At 41.8% G+C, this 15,884-nt stretch overlaps 1 protein-coding gene across 1 annotated transcript in view; it reads left to right on the forward strand.

Moving 5' to 3' along the window:
• Positions 1-754: 754 nt before the first annotated feature.
• Positions 755-15,884, forward strand: part of TBX19 (T-box 19) — a 43,047-nt gene continuing 27,917 nt past the window's right edge. Inside the window, exons 1-3 of the mRNA XM_011979930.1 lie at positions 755-985; positions 10,860-11,124; positions 12,525-12,659. Of these exons, the coding sequence (XP_011835320.1) occupies positions 783-985; positions 10,860-11,124; positions 12,525-12,659 (603 nt within the window). The 5' untranslated portion in view covers positions 755-782. The remainder of the gene's footprint in view (positions 986-10,859; positions 11,125-12,524; positions 12,660-15,884) is intronic.

The following is a 15,884-nucleotide window of genomic DNA, read 5'->3' on the forward strand; positions in this document are numbered from 1 at the left end:
GATGAGTGGGGTGTGAGCAAGTCTGGGACATTCAGGAGAGAGATGATGAGTAGGGGACACCCTGGGAGAAAGAGGTCCTGAGCTCTTTTCTTTTCTCCCCAGCCCTGACCCTTGAGCAGTGGCACACAGAGTGTCTTCCTTTATTCTCTGGTGCAGTAGTCATGTTTCTTGGCACAGTGCCTTGGACCTTCCATATATGCTTCTCTCCAGAGCCTTCATCTAAGATGCTGGAGAGTAGCTTATAGCCTGGGTTGGCATCAAGTTTGTCGATTCTCCCCAGGACCCTTTTCTTTATAGGTGCCACATGTCATGATTTATGCACAAACATGATTTGCCTGACAGTGCAGTCTGGGCCTGGAATAATTTTAATTAATGGGAAAATGGTCCTCAATACACCGATTAGACCTCTTCAGGTACAACAAGATAAAAGCCTGATAATTTGGATGGAGTACTCTTCTTAAATGTCTACTCTGTGCACGGCAGCCAATGGGAAAGCCAGGCTCTCTCCCACCTGATCCAATGAGTAATTAAGAGAGGGCTTTTTCTTCCCTACCTCTCCCCTCCCTCCACCCCGCTCCCCAACTAAAGCTTAACAGGTTGGTGGTATAATGTGGAGACTTTTAAGGGGTGCCATCCTAGGAGCTTAGGCAAGAGCCAGGGTGTCTTCTCTGCACTCCCCAAGCCCTGTTCAAGTGGGTTTGAAAAGCAGGCAAGTGAGGGAAGTAAGAAGCTAGAAGCAGGCAAGGTAGGTAACGGCTCTCGGCAAAGTTCGAGAAGTGCCTATGGCCATGAGTGAGCTGGGCACTCGGAAGCCCAGCGATGGCACTGTTTCTCATCTGCTCAATGTGGTGGAGAGCGAGCTTCAGGCAGGGAGGGAAAAAGGCGACCCTACAGAGAAGCAACTTCAGATCATCCTGGAGGATGCACCTCTCTGGCAGAGATTCAAGGAAGTCACTAATGAGATGATTGTGACCAAGAATGGCAGGTGAGTTTATCTGCCACCCTGCGTGGGCTGGCAGGGCTTGGCAGGAGAGATGAGACCCCTTGAATATTGAAGAGGTTGCCGCTCTTCACTCAGAGGCGGCGGGATCTGATTAAACATGCTTACAGGAACGACTGTCTCCAGTGGCTTTCCTCCAGCCAACTTAATTAATTTCTCTGAGATCATCAGAGGATGAAGCCACCTGTCTTATGTGCATTTTAAATGGAGAAATTCTGGGGAATTACCATAAAGTGGGGGGCATGCTCCATTGGGATGGGAAAATGGACTCAAATGTCAGAAAATAATATTAATTTGTGACTAGCTGCAAACCCTATCACAGACCTGAGCCCCAACTCCGTCCAGATAAGGTGAAAGACAACTTTATTTGGAAGCTGGATGATCTCCTCCTAAGTACAGCAAACTTGCCAGAAATGTTTGACTAGTTGAAGAGTGGAAGCAAACGGGCAAATGTAAACTATTGCCTATCACTTCACCTGCTTCCCCGTGTGTGTTTGTGGTGAGTGTTCATTTGAGATTGTGTGTGTTTGTGATGATGTGAAAGCTGTTGCAGTAATAGTGAATGAAAACATATTATACTGCTTTAGAGAAGCGAAGATGCCTTCTTTCCCCTAAGTGCAACAAATTGAGGGATTAACTGAAACTGATCTCTGCTGGCATTTCTCAGATTCTATTAAACCTAGTCTGCTAAGGGGCTGTCAAGGTAATATTAGAAGATTTCACTTCGTAGAGGAGATGCAAATATTTTGAAACAAAATCTCACTGCTCGCAGCTTGGCCAAACTAGCTCCAACATTCAGCTGATGTTCACATATATTTTCATACACATGGTCACAAAAGTACAAAATGCTGAAAGGCATTTTCAGTAGGCTTAGTTTTGGCTGAACTCTAATTATGACACCCTCGAAAGAATTCTGATAATAAAGAAGAGACAAGGCCATCTGAACTTCTTTCTGTCAGGCTTTTGTCCTTGTGCAAAATGCTTCCATTCCTGATATCTTGGTTTTCTATATTTTAATGAAGCACAGTATAGAAAATGAACTATTTCTTGTCAATCTTGGAGAGTTGTGAACTCAGGAACTGTTACATGGCATTAAAATGTGTTCTAAAATGAAAGCCATACCTGAATTAGGACATTTCAAGAAATTGCGATTATACCGGTAGCAGGAATATCAACCTTGCTTGATTTTTATATTTTCTTTCTCAAAATGGGTTCCATACTTATTTCATATAAATTTATTGCTTTTAATATTTGTTATTGTAATTATAGTTGTTCCTTCTCTTGACCTGTATTTACACATTATTTTTAGCTTCTTTCATAGAAGAAAACATAAAACATATTTTTAATTTCACAGAATTACCCCAAATTCTTAATTGGATTTAATCTTTTGCCCTTTAAAGATGGGCAAAGATGCAACTGTAAAAAGTTTATTTTATCTGACAATAGGTAGAACATTCTGCTTATTATTCTTTGTATTACTGGATACTAATCACACTAATACCTAGCCTCATGCTATTGATTTGGCTGTCAAATTGGCTATATATTATGGTAAAAATAAGTACAATCACCAAGTAAATATATGGTTCATCTATTTCAATAAGGAATAAATAATAAAAGTTTCTGAAACCATTATAAATTCCAATTTAATATGTTACATTGGAATGCACTTTTACCATTTAAGAAAAATTTTATCTTGCCTTTTATTGCCTATATAATTTTCCACTATATTTAAAATGTAATATACTTCACATTAACCCAGCGTGGTGGTCTGCTCCTGTTGTCCCAGCTACGCAGGAGGCTGAGGCAAGGGATCCTTGAGCCTAGGAGCAGTCTGGGCAACATGGTGAGACCTTGTCTTTAAAAAGCAAAACAAAATCCTTCATCTTTAAAGTCATTTAATATTAGCTACATGAACAATATTATTTGTAGAAGAAGTCTAATTGTGGCAAACTTGGTTATTCTCATCTGTGGATGTCCTGCTGTCCTCCCTCTTCCTGTAAATGAAATCTTTTTCTTAAATTCTCCTAAGTTCTCTGAGCCCTTTAGGGTCAAGATTTTGCCAGGAGATAGAAAGTTCCCTTTATACTTTGATTAAAGAAGGGAAGACAAGTCCATAAGAAATTGATGTACTTAATAATGCATGAACTTGGTCTGAAATTACTCCCAACTTCTTAGTTTCTCAGATTAAACCATTAGTCTCACTTAACCTTTGTGAATATAGACATCTTTCTTGCTTCATCTTCTTTACTCCCTTCTTCCTTCTTTCTTTTCTCCCTAACCATTTATTCCTCAATGCCTCCTTTCTACTCATTCTCCTATATCTATAGACTCTCTGTGTCTCCTTCAGATCCTTGCCCTCCACATTGACTCCCACGCCTGGTGCAGGTAGATTTGTGGCCCTTCCCTGTGGAGAAGAATGTTCCTGGTGTGATTACCCAGTCCTAGCCTTTTTCATTCACATTGTGACCTGGGCCCTTTTTCATTGACATTGTCACCTTGACTTTTTAAAAAAGCATCGTTTGGGGTGACAACTCCTGTACACTTGAGGTGTCATTGTTCTGCATTAAAATAGCAAATCTTGCAATAGCATAAGATGGGCTGATGAAAGAGTGAAAAGACTCATTGTCAAGTGGAGATCTACTTTCATATATATAAATAGGAAGCTTGCCTCTGACATTGATCAGAAGCTGTAAAGAGAAAAGCTTTTCCCTGAAAAACATGGAATTATCTCCAGAAACTGGGAGCCTGATGTTGGCCTCCTTTCTTTCCTTCCTTTCTCTCTCTCCCTTCCTCCTTTTCTTTCCCTCTCTCCCCTCCCCCATTCTACTACTTCTTTTCCCTTTCCTCCTTTTCTTCCTCCCTCTCTTTTTAAAATGGAAAACTTTTAGTTATTTGTAGTTAATAGTCCTTTAGATATAACAGTAATAACTATAAGACCTCCTTAGAGCTCATTTGAGTCATCTCTAGTGTATCCAGCCAGTATTTCCTTTCATGTCCATCCTTTAAGCTGGAAACTTATACTTTAGTTTGCAGAAAGAATTCATTTCAGACTTCAGAGGTAAATAAATTAAATTGCTTGCTAGCATGGCAGCTCATGTCTGTAATCCCAGCACTTTGGGAGGCTGAAGTGGGAAGATTGCTTGAGCCCAGGAGTTTGAGACCAGACTGGGCAATGTGGGGAGACCTCTTCTCTACAGAAAATTTAAACAGTTAGCCAGGAGGCCCAGGTAGGTGGATCACTTGAGCTCAGAAGTTTTAGAACAGCCTGGGCAACATGAAGAAACCCTGTCTCTCCAAAACATACAAAAAATTAGCTGGGCATGGTGACACCTACCTGTAGTCCCAGCTACTTGGGAGGCTGAGGTGGGAGATCACCCGACCCTGGGGAAGTCAAGGTTGCAGTGATCACACCATTGCACTCGAACCTGGGCAACAGAGTGAGACTGTGTCTCAAAAAAAAAAAAAAAAAAAAAAAAAAATCAAATCTCTTGCTTTTGTTTTCTTTACTTGTAACATTAACATTTTCACGTAAGGCGAAAATGCTATATTTCTTGTTATCATAAAATAAGAGGTGGGAATTACTAAGTTTAAATTTTCAGTGATTAAGGGGTATTGGTGCAGTGCCACCGAGTTGATGGTCATAGTCTCCAGTAAGGGCAGTACAAGAGAGGAGAAAAGTAAGGTTGCATATCAGGCCAGTATATTTCCATGTCCCTATAGCCCATGAGTATTTTTCTCTGAACTTTAAAATTACAACTCAAGAAGATCATATGCATTTATGTAATCTGCCGCTAACCGGGCCACCTTGCTTCCCTAATGCTGTTCTTTTTTCCCTTTGTTTATTTATCTTTAATTGACACCTGTTGCTATTTTTATGCCTGCTCACCTTCATATAAATGTCAGCATCCATGCACCATGTGTGTGTCTCTCTCTCTCTCACACACACACACACACACACACCCCTCTGAAAGTTCTGATGAGTATTTGATAAATAGTAGAGTTTTGTGGAGAGATGGAGGAAAGTGTTTACAAGTTTAACTTTTTGAATTTGCTTTTAACCATCTCTGCTGTTCCCCCACCTGTAAAATCTGCCTCATCTCTGCCCCCCTTTCTTCCTGCAAACCTCACTTCTCATAGCCTGCTCCAGCAGCACTGGCTTCTGGAGATTCCCTGTCAGTGAAATAAAACTGGAAAGCTGGTCCCATAATAAAAGCCAAACAGTTTATGGGCAAAGCCCAACCACCTGTGGTTCTTCAGGTGTCGTTTTCTTGAGGAGTGCTTATTTACCCTGCCACATTTTCCTCTCTTTGTCTCCAAGGAGGCTTTCTCTCCAGGGTGGATTAAGCGAAGTTATGCTGTCACTTAGGGACTGATTTACATATTTCTTATCCCTCAGACTCTGGGTTTCTCTATGTTAGTTACATCTAGGAAAAACAATGGGGAAAAAATCACCTTGATGGGAAGTGCAGTTCATTCCTGAAAATAGAGCCTGATCATGAGTGGTAATCACAGATCAGTTAGTTACTGGATCCTAGATAATGCATCCCTGTCATTGTGAGACAAAAGAGGGGAAAGTAGGGTGGGAGGAGGGGAACTTGGCTTGGAGGCAGGGTTAGTTCCAGTCCCAGTTACAAGACCTTAGGCAAGTTGACTGACTTTTATTTATTCCTCATTGCCATAATAGGGAATGTATTAAAAAATGTATTAAAATAGGGAATGGATTAAAAATACATGTCTTTTCTCAGTTTATTTATGTAGTGATAAAAACAAAAAAATTATAAAGTTCTTGGCAAATGGAATACCAAAGAAAATAGAGCAATTAATCATTCTACCATTTCCCAGATATGTCCTCCTTCTAAGAGACAAGACACCGCGACTTCTTTGTTTTTATTAACAACTTTATGATGATATAATTCACATGCCATACAGCTCATCCATTTGACGTGTATAGTTCAGTGGTTCTCAGTAATTCACAGAGTTGTGCATCTATCTCCACAGTTAATTTTAGACCATTTTTATTACTTCAAAAGGAAGCGCTGCACCCTTAGCCGTCACCTCCTCAGCCCCTGGCAGTCACTAGTCTACTTTCTGTTTCTATAGAGTTACCTATTTCATATCATGGACATTTGATATCCTGGGAATCATACAATACGTGGTCCTTTGTGAACAACTACTTTTACTTAGTGTAATGTTGTCAAGGTTCATCAATGTTGTAGCATGTATCAGCACTTCATCTTTTTTATTGACAAATACTCCATTATATGGATATAACACATTTTATTTATCCTTCATCACTTCATGGACATTTGGGTTTTTCTACATTTTGGCTATTATGCATAATGCTGCTATGTACCTCTGTGTGCAAATGTTTGCGTGGAACTATGTTTTCATTTTTTCTTGTGTATATACCTAGGAGTGGAATTGCTGGATTATTGAGAAACTGTATGTTTAACCAGGTGAGGAACTGCCAGACTATTTTCCAAAGTGGCGGCATCATTTTATATTCCTGTCAGCAATGTATGAGGATTCCAATTTCTCTACATCTTCACCAATGCTTTTTATTGTCTGCCTTTCGTATTGCAGTCATCCTAGTGGCCATGAAGTGGCATCTCACTGTAGTTTGGGTTTTGCATTTCTCTGATGGCTAATGATGTTAACCATCTTTTCATTGATCATGGCTTCTTTGAAATATCAGGTACAGCTCTGACCATAGCACGAAAGATGGAAAGCCATTACACATTTTCTTATTCTGGAATGAAAAGTCATGCTACACTCTTTATGAGACCTCACATAATATAGTTGAGAGAGTTAAGAAGAGGGCACTCTAACCTATTAGCAGTGAGGCTAATAATTGGAATTTTCCCTTCACTTTGCCTCAGCCACTTTGGTCTTCTCTTTTAGTTTCTGAATAGAGTGGGGCTATTTAAATCTAAGGGTCACAGTACTTGCTATTTCTTTTGCCTCTAAGTGCACCTCCTCTAACATTTTGCATGAGTCATTCCTTCTCATTATTTAGGTCTTAGCTCAAATGTCACTTCCTGTTCAGATCAGACTAAAGTAGCTTCTCATCCTTTAGTCTCCTTCTGTGACACAATGCATTTTAGTTCCTTCATGGCACTCTTGCAATTTAAAATGATCTTTTTTTTTTTTTTTTTAAATAGAGATAGGGATCTTGCTAAATTGACCGGACTGGTCTCGAACTCTGGGCCTCAAGTGATCCTCCCATCTTGGCCTCTCAAAGTGCTGGGATTATTGGCATGAGCCACCACACCCAGCCCCAAATGATCTTATACATTAAAGAAACAACAAAAATTTATTGACATTTTTGTTGCCTGACTTCTTTGTTAGAATGTAAGCTTCATGAGCAAGAAGATACTGGGTCTGCAATTTTTGTCATTGAATCCCCACCTAGAACAGTTCCTGGCATAGAGCAGGTACTAAAAAACCATTTGTCAAATGGGCAGATAAATCTCTAATTAGGTATTAAGATTTGGGAAAACATTGAGGGGGACTTTTCCTTTCACTGTGGCTCAACCATGTTAGGCTTTGAGAAGCTAATAAGAAAGGAAAACAGAGTTAAAAAAAAAAAAAAAAAAGGAGTGGTGAATGTAACGTAATGTGTGCTTTCTAAGTCCCAGTTTCCTCATCTATAAAACTGGCATAATAACCTCCTTGTGGGTGAAGTAAGACTTAAGTTATATTTCACTTAAGTGAAATATTCACCTATGCAAAGTCCTAGGTGCAGAGTAAAACTCAGTACAGCCATCCCTTGGCATCCACAGAGGATTGGTTCCAGGCCCCTGCAAATATCAAAATCTGAGGATGCTGAAGTTCCTTACATAAAATGAACTAGAATATTTTGCATATAACCTATGCACATCCTCCCATATGCTTAAGTTATTTCTGGATTATTTATAATACCTAATACAATGTTAATGCTATGTAAATAGTTATGCTGTATTGTTTTTATTTGTATTATGTTTTATTGCTGTATTATTTCTTTTCAAATTTTTCAATTTGCATTTGGTTGAATCTACAGATGCAGACCGTGGGAATGCGGAGGCCTGACTGTGCATGATAACTATTATCACTAGAAAAACAATCTTGCAGTTAGGCACTGTGGCTTACACCTGTAGTCCCAGCACTTTAGGAGGCTGAGGGAGGAGTTGAGCCCAGGAATTTGAAAGCAGCCTGGGCAACACCGTCAGAAACTTTTTAAATAAAAATAAAACAAATGAAAGTGTCTAGCATTAAGTAATTTCTTAAATCATAAGTCAGAACTTTATGAAACATCCTGACATTTCTTATCATGAAGACACCAGCCATGCTCTCATGCTTGAACAATTGCATCATTATTCTGGCAGTTTAGTGCATGAGTAATACATTATATGTTTTTTCTCTTACTTTTATGTGTACCATATAGTCTTATTGAGAAAAGTTTTGGTACTTTTTTTTTTTTTTTTTTGAGATACAGTCTCACTCTGTCACCCAAGCTGGAGTACAGTGGTGTGATAATAGCTCACTGCAGCCTCGACCTCCCATGCTCAAGTGATCCTCCTGCTTCAGCCTCCCCAATAGCTGGAACTACAGATGTGCACCACCATGCCTGGCTAAATTTTGTATTTTTTATAGAGATGGGGTTTTGCCATGTTGCCCAGGCTGGTCTTAAACTCCTTTGGTACTTTTTAACTTTAGTATGCAAAATGACAATTATACACATGCCACTCTTGTGTTTTCTTTAAAATAAAATAAAAAGTAAACTTTAGTACTTCAGAAGAAGCACTGGACCAGAATACAGAGACCGTGTCTCTGTATACCTCATATAAACAGGTCTGACTGCTGGCTGTCAGAATAACCCTATAGAATCCCTAGCATCATTTCTGATACTCACTTTTATGATTCTTTGCAAATGGCATTTGTGTTCTCAGGATCCTTCTGTTTTCTACACTTGGCCAATATTATTAAGATAACTGAAAACATTAAAATATATCGTAAAAGGGAATTGTTTAATCTGATAGTAGTAGAAAATAAGACAATAATCCTTCTATTGAAGAAAGAACAAAAGAAAATGCAACATAAAGATTTTACATCACACAGGCAGCCTCCCTAGAGGAGGCGTATCATTTTAGTTAATGTAAAAGTGCAATCATCTCATTAAGGGACGAGGAGTGTTGAGGTGGATAATGAAGTTCTCAGTGAAGACCTGGATTTGGAATGCATCATCTGATGCATTTTTCTCCCTAGAAATTTTACTTAATTTATATACTTGTCCTAGTCTCCCATTTAAATTAATTTTCTCTCCTTGAACACACCAACACAGCCTCATAAAGTTGTTGTGAAGAACTCACTGAGTTAGTTCATGTAAAGTGCTTATTCCCACTGGCACCTAGTGAGTGCTCTGTAACTGTTGGCTGTATCACCATTACACCCAAGCCCTTCGGCTGGCCTGGCTTTGCTTTGGCTCCAGAATCTTACCTTAGGCAGTGACTTTAGAGTTGGAAGCACAAAGGACGTCAACTCTGCCTCTCTCCTGCCTAGCAGGCAGAAACTACTTCTCTCTGCTTTTTTTTTCTGGTGATAGGAAGTCTAAATAGAGGCCAGGTGTGGTGGCTCACACCTGTAATCCCAGCACTTTGGGAGTCTGAGGCGGGTGGATTGCCTGAGGTTGAGAGTTTGAGACCAGCCTGGCCAACATGGTGAAACCCTGTCTCTACTAAAAACACAGAAATTAGCCAGGCATGGTGGCGCATGTCTGTAATCCCAGCTACTCTCCTGGAGGCTGAGGCAAGAGAATCACTTGAACCCAGGAAGCAGAGACTCCGTCTGAAAAAAAAAAAAGAAGTCTAAATGGAATAGAGAGTAACTGCTAATGGCCATGGGGTTTCTTTTTGGGATGATGAAAATGTTCTAGACTTATAAGCCAGCTACTTGGATAGTTTCTCCAAATATTTGTGAGAGTAAACTTGTATTGTTCTTGTATGAAACTATTAAACTTGTATTATTCTAGCATGTAGAAGAAGGATCGATGAATCTAGATCTGCGTGTCTCAAAGTGTGTTCTTTGGACACAGATTCTCATAAAATGCTTAGCTAAATGATAATCCCACTGTCACATATGTTTAGGGTGTGCACATTCCCACACTTTCTTCAAAGTCCCATGGTGTACAAGGGGATGTTAAAGGCCCTGAGGCATCCTGGAGGAAAGAACTGGTCTCACTTTGTACAGTTAAGAGTTCCTCTCAGTTACTTTACCATGTAACCCTGTTTTTGTTTTTTTGAGACAGGATCTCACTCTGTCACCCAGGCTGGAGTGCAGTGGCACCATCACAGCTCACTGCAGCCTCCAACTCCTGTGCTCAAGCGATCCTCCCACCTCAGCCTCCCGAATAACTGGGACTACCATGCCCAGCTAATTTTTTTTTTTTTTGAGATGGGGGTGTCTCACTATGTTGCCCAGGCTGGCATGTTTGGCTATACATGCGATTACTATTATAGTGTTCTTTATGAGGTTGGGAAGGGCTGGTCCGTGGCATCAGTGTGCCAGTGGGAAATCTTTGAAGAAAGCTTTATGTGGGGATGTGGCCTTTGACACATCTTGGGCTTCAGGTTCCTGTTGTGTCAAATGACTCCATCAGTGGTTTTCAGACTTTAAAATGGAGCATGTTTTAAAGTGAAATCTTAGTATTAAATTCATTTATAAAAAGAAGCTCCAGTAGCATTGGGATTGTGGACTTGGGCCCTGTTTGTTTGGCCTCCTCACAGGGCATTCCATGGAAGGCCTCAGTATTGAGAGGTCCCTGGACAAGGTGAGAGTTCCTCTAACGTCCCTCCTGTGGCTAAGTTTCTCCCTTTCCTTTTAGACGGATGTTTCCAGTCCTAAAGATTAGTGTCACGGGGTTGGACCCCAATGCCATGTACTCCCTCCTGCTGGACTTTGTCCCTACGGACAGTCACCGCTGGAAGTATGTCAATGGGGAATGGGTGCCCGCTGGCAAGCCAGAGGTCTCCAGCCACAGCTGCGTCTACATTCACCCGGACTCCCCCAACTTTGGGGCCCACTGGATGAAAGCTCCCATCTCCTTCAGCAAAGTGAAGCTGACCAACAAGCTCAATGGAGGCGGGCAGGTATGAATGAGGCGGGCAGGCCTGGCCACCCGCTCCAGCCTCCCCACAACACCAATCAAGAAATATCAAGGGTGCATTTAGGCAATTAGAGGTGTCCTCACCAGCCTCTTCTCCCACAGAAGCCAATTATTCCCTGGAGTCCAAATGTAAACAAGAATAAACAGCTCTTAATTGGTGCTTTCAGTTTTTAATGGACTTCCTGATGTTAAGAGAGTGAGAGAGCAGTGGTTTACTTAATCACTGGGGCCCTTTTCAGAGTTTTGTCTTGTGTGCTGTGCTTTTTACCCAGCTCTGAGAGGGAGATGTTTGTGGGTACTAGGGTTTTGTTAGTCCCTCTCCCCTTTTTTAGTATAAGTGGCATGCTGGCAATAGACAAATACCTTCATAAAAAGCTGCTTCTAAATGAAATAATTACTACCTCCACTTGGGCATTATGATAATTATCAATAGAATATTGAATCAGCTTTGGTTTTTCAGAAAAAAAAATCAAAACAAACCTTTCTTAAACAAGGAAGGTTTTATTTCAGGTCTCCAATTAGAGTAAACAAGCATCTGGGGTTTTTTCGTCTTGTTTTCTGTGTTAGGATTGTGAATACTAGTCTGCTATGGAAGGTTGTTAGTTACTTTCTATAATGTAGGCGGTTTCTGGGGATTGGAGACACGGATGGGAGGAAAGGGTCTGGATTCTTCTCCTCCCCACCTGCGTGTTTGATTTTCCCTTAGCCTCCCACCCTGTGCCCATGTGGCCCTTCTCTGATCTCTGTGCTTAGATGGCAGGGACCATAGGAGTTCATGTGTCCAGAGTAACACTACCTGAGTCTGTGTGGTACTCAGAAGCTTCCAGTTCCTTATTAAAACGGGAAATTGAACAGTGAATTGTTACTGCCTACCAGATTTCACAGCAGGAGACTGTCATTACACCTTTCATTTGACTCATAGAGAATGTAACCATCAGATGTCAGATTTCACTATTCTTCTGTCGCTTGGAAAATACACCCATTGTCAGCATTTTGAGTTATTAGGATTCCTCAAATGAAAAAAAAGGCAAACAATATATTTTGATAGATTGAAATCCACACTGTTGTGTGAAAATAGGGGAAGGAAAAAAGGAAGCCAAGATTGTGTCAGAAAACGGAAAACTCTTAAGAATAACTCCTCTCTGACAACCCACCCCTCACCCTTGTAAAGGCTTCAATGTTATGCTTCCTGGAGCTTCTGGAAAATTTCCTTCATTTGTTTCTTAGAGGTGTGGTGGCAGCTCAGGTGGCCTAGGATTTGAAATGTGTGTCCCTAACTGGGGTGGTGCTGAGCTTGGGACCAACTGGAGATGCTGGCTCGTTTATCACCTGCGATACACGGGGCTTTGCTTTTCTCCTCTTTCTCTTCTCCTGCCTCAACAGATAATGTTGAATTCTCTGCATAAGTATGAACCCCAGGTTCACATAGTGCGTGTTGGAAGTGCCCATCGAATGGTAATGAACTGCTCCTTCCCTGAAACCCAGTTCATAGCCGTGACTGCCTATCAGAATGAGGAGGTAAGAGTGTGTGTGTGTGTGTGTGTGTGTAACTGTCACCTGGGAGATCATGGCAAGATGGGAGGTGGGGGAGTCCTTTTAGATGAAAGGTAGTGTTTCCAGGATTTGGATACACTCAGCAGACGTGAAGTTAAACAATGGAGTAGCTGCTCTCCCTCCCTCTTGCCTGTTTGCTAAAGGCTCACCAGCTGTGCTCTCCTGATGCCAACAAGGCACAGCTGTGTATTGTCATGAAACGCCTGAGTTCTGTTGAAACTCTGGAGTCTTTGTTGTCAGGCCCCTGTGTGCCCTTGGCCTGTGCAGAGTTGAGTGTGTCTTGAGTGGGTACAACTGGGCAGGGGCTGTCGGATCTCCTGCTCTAGAAGCAAGTCTGTAGCAAGTGATCCAAACGTGCACCCTCCCTTGGGTTTTGTTATGCTATCAATCCTGCTTGTTAATGTTCAATATCTGAGCACAGTTCAGTCTGCTGCTGCCCAGTGACTTGAGCCGCCTGGCTGTGAGGGCTGAGTGGTTAGCGCCCGGTCTGTCTGTGAGCTGCTTTGGGTCCGTTCACATGCTTTGATGATTATCAGAAGAACCCAGAGAGGGTTGAATTCTCTTTGATTAAACTTTAAAAATGTTCTTTAAAGATAATATTTATTTATTTAACAACACATAATAAACTGACAGTACAGAAGTATATAAAGTAAACATGAAGACCATAAGGTAAAGCTGTACTGTTTTCTTCAGTTTTGGAATCTCACTCCCCATGGACATGATGAAGAATAACTTAGAGTGTGTTTTTTTGACAAATTTTCTATGTATTTGTAAATATGTATGTGAATGTAGATTTCCTCACATAAATTGACTCATGTTGTATATATTATTAATCTGCAAATTTCTTTTTCTCCAGTTTAACAGTGTATTATGATTACCTTTCTATGTAATTATACCTACATATATCTCCTTTTCTGTAATGCCTGCAGAATATTTTGTTGTATGAATACACTATTTCACGTAATCAGCTCCCCCACCAATGGACATTTAAGTTGTTTCCAACTGTTTTCTTTTCTTTTTTTCTTTTTCTTTTTTTTTTGAGACAGAGTTTCACTCTTGTTGTGCGGTGTGATCTCGGCTCACTGCAAACTCTGCCTTCTGGGTTCAAGCGATTCTCCTGCCTCAGCCTCCTGAGTAGCTAGGATTACAGGCACCCGTCACCACGCCTGGCTAATTTTTTTTTTTTTTGAGTCAGAGTCTTGCTCTGTCACCTAGGCTGGAGTGCAGTGGTGTGATCTTGGCTCACTGCAACCTCCGCTTCCCAGGTTCAAGCGATTCTCCTGCCTTAGCCTCCCAAGTAGCTGGGACTACAGGCGTGCACCACCACGCCTGGTTAATTTTTGTATTTTTAGTAGAGACGGGGTTTTACTATGTTGGCCAGGCAGGTCTCGAACTCCTGACCTCAGGTGATCCATCCGCCTCGGCTTCCCAAAGTGTTGGGATTACAGGTGTGAACCACCGCACCTAGCCCTTTATTTTCTATTATAAATAATGATGCAATGAATATCCTGGTGCATTTGTCATTTGCTTGCATGGGTGAATACCTAGAAACGGATAGATGTGGCCAAATTGCTTCCCTCAAAACGGCATCTCTATTTATAGCCCCCACACCATGATCAACACTATTGTCAATCTTTGTCATCTTTGACACTCTGATAGGTTAAAAAAAAATAAGATCTTGGCCGAGTGTGGTGGCTCATTTCTGTAATCCCAGCACTTTGGGAGTCCAAGGCGGGCAGATCATGAGATCAAGAGTTCCAGATCAGCTTGGCCAACCTGGTGAAACCCCATCTCCACTAACAATACAAAAATTAGCTGGGCACAGCGGCGGGCATCTGTAATCCCACCTACTCGGGAGGCTGAGGCAAGAGAATTGCTTGAACCTGGGAGGTGGAGGTTGCGGTGAGCTGAGATTGTGCCATTGCATTCCATCGTGGGTGACAGAGCAAGACTTGGTCTCAGAAAAAAGAAAAAAAGAGAAGATCTTGCTTCCATCTGTATTTATTTGGAAGCTTTACAGACAGATTTTGGCCTGACACCCACCCAGCCAACTGAGTCAGAATCTCCAAGGATGATGCTCAGAATCTGTAGATTTTAAAGTCTCCCCAGAGGATTCTATTGAGCATCCAGGTTTGGAAACTACTGTCTTAGTGCCTACAGGTGAAATGAAGTTGCAGATTTAACTCACATCGCAGATGTGCAGAGAAAATGTCATTTCTATAAGTAAACTGGCCTCTTGGCAGAGCCCCTGCAGCTGGCCAATGGGAACAGAAATGAACTAGCTAATAACGTAAACAGTCCCTCAACAGATGACCAGTCTTTTGATGATAAAGTAAATCCATTTTGCAGATAGCCCTCTCTCCCAGCTTTTCTCCCTGGGCTGGAGTCTGGGTCTATGAGGGGAAGTGGGTCTTTGTAACTGGGTCTTTGTAACTCTGGGAAGTGGGTGGTCGGGGGTGCATGTGGAGTTGGAGACTATGTCCTAACCTCCTCTGGTCTTCAGGCAAGGCCCCTGCCCACTTGTGTGCTGTTGGCTTAGCTGGTGGTGTGCGGAACTTGTCATTTGGCTGCTGAGTTGGTGAACCCTCAGAAGCTTTCCCTGGCTGCAGGTGCGGGACAGTTCTCTCTGAACCACCTGACTGGTCGTTTTTGACCCATCCAGCAATCTCTCAGCCTGACTTGTTACTTCTGGGTCTTGAACATGCCCCATGGCAATCAAGCTCTGGAAAGCCTAGCCCCAGCACCTCCCTCTGTCAACAAAGCTTCCCTGCCAAGTCCACGCAGACGCATCCCAGGTGGCGAGTGGGCGTGGGGGTGGGTGAAGGAGGCCAATGTCTCCTCTGCACCCCCTGCTAGCTTCATGTATGCTTTTCTACCTCTCCAGGTTTAAGCCAAGAGAAAGACTAGGTTGTACCTATCTGACCCCATACCTCCTTTTCTTCTTTCTCCTGATTTCTTCTCACAAGTTCTGGGCCAAAAGGAGTTGGGCGCTGTATTAGTTCATTTTCCTGCTGCTAATAAAGACATACCTGAGACTGGGTAATTTATAAAGAAAAAGAGGTTTAATGGACTCACAGTTCCACATGGCTGGGGAGGCCTCACAATCATGGTAGAAGGCAAAAGACACATCTTACATGGCGGCAGGCAAAGAGAATGAGAGCCAAGAGAAAGGGGAAACCCCTTATAAAA

Source organism: Mandrillus leucophaeus, unplaced genomic scaffold, assembly GCF_000951045.1.
Source record: "Mandrillus leucophaeus isolate KB7577 unplaced genomic scaffold, Mleu.le_1.0 Scaffold207, whole genome shotgun sequence".
NCBI classification, from domain to species: domain Eukaryota; kingdom Metazoa; phylum Chordata; class Mammalia; order Primates; family Cercopithecidae; genus Mandrillus; species Mandrillus leucophaeus.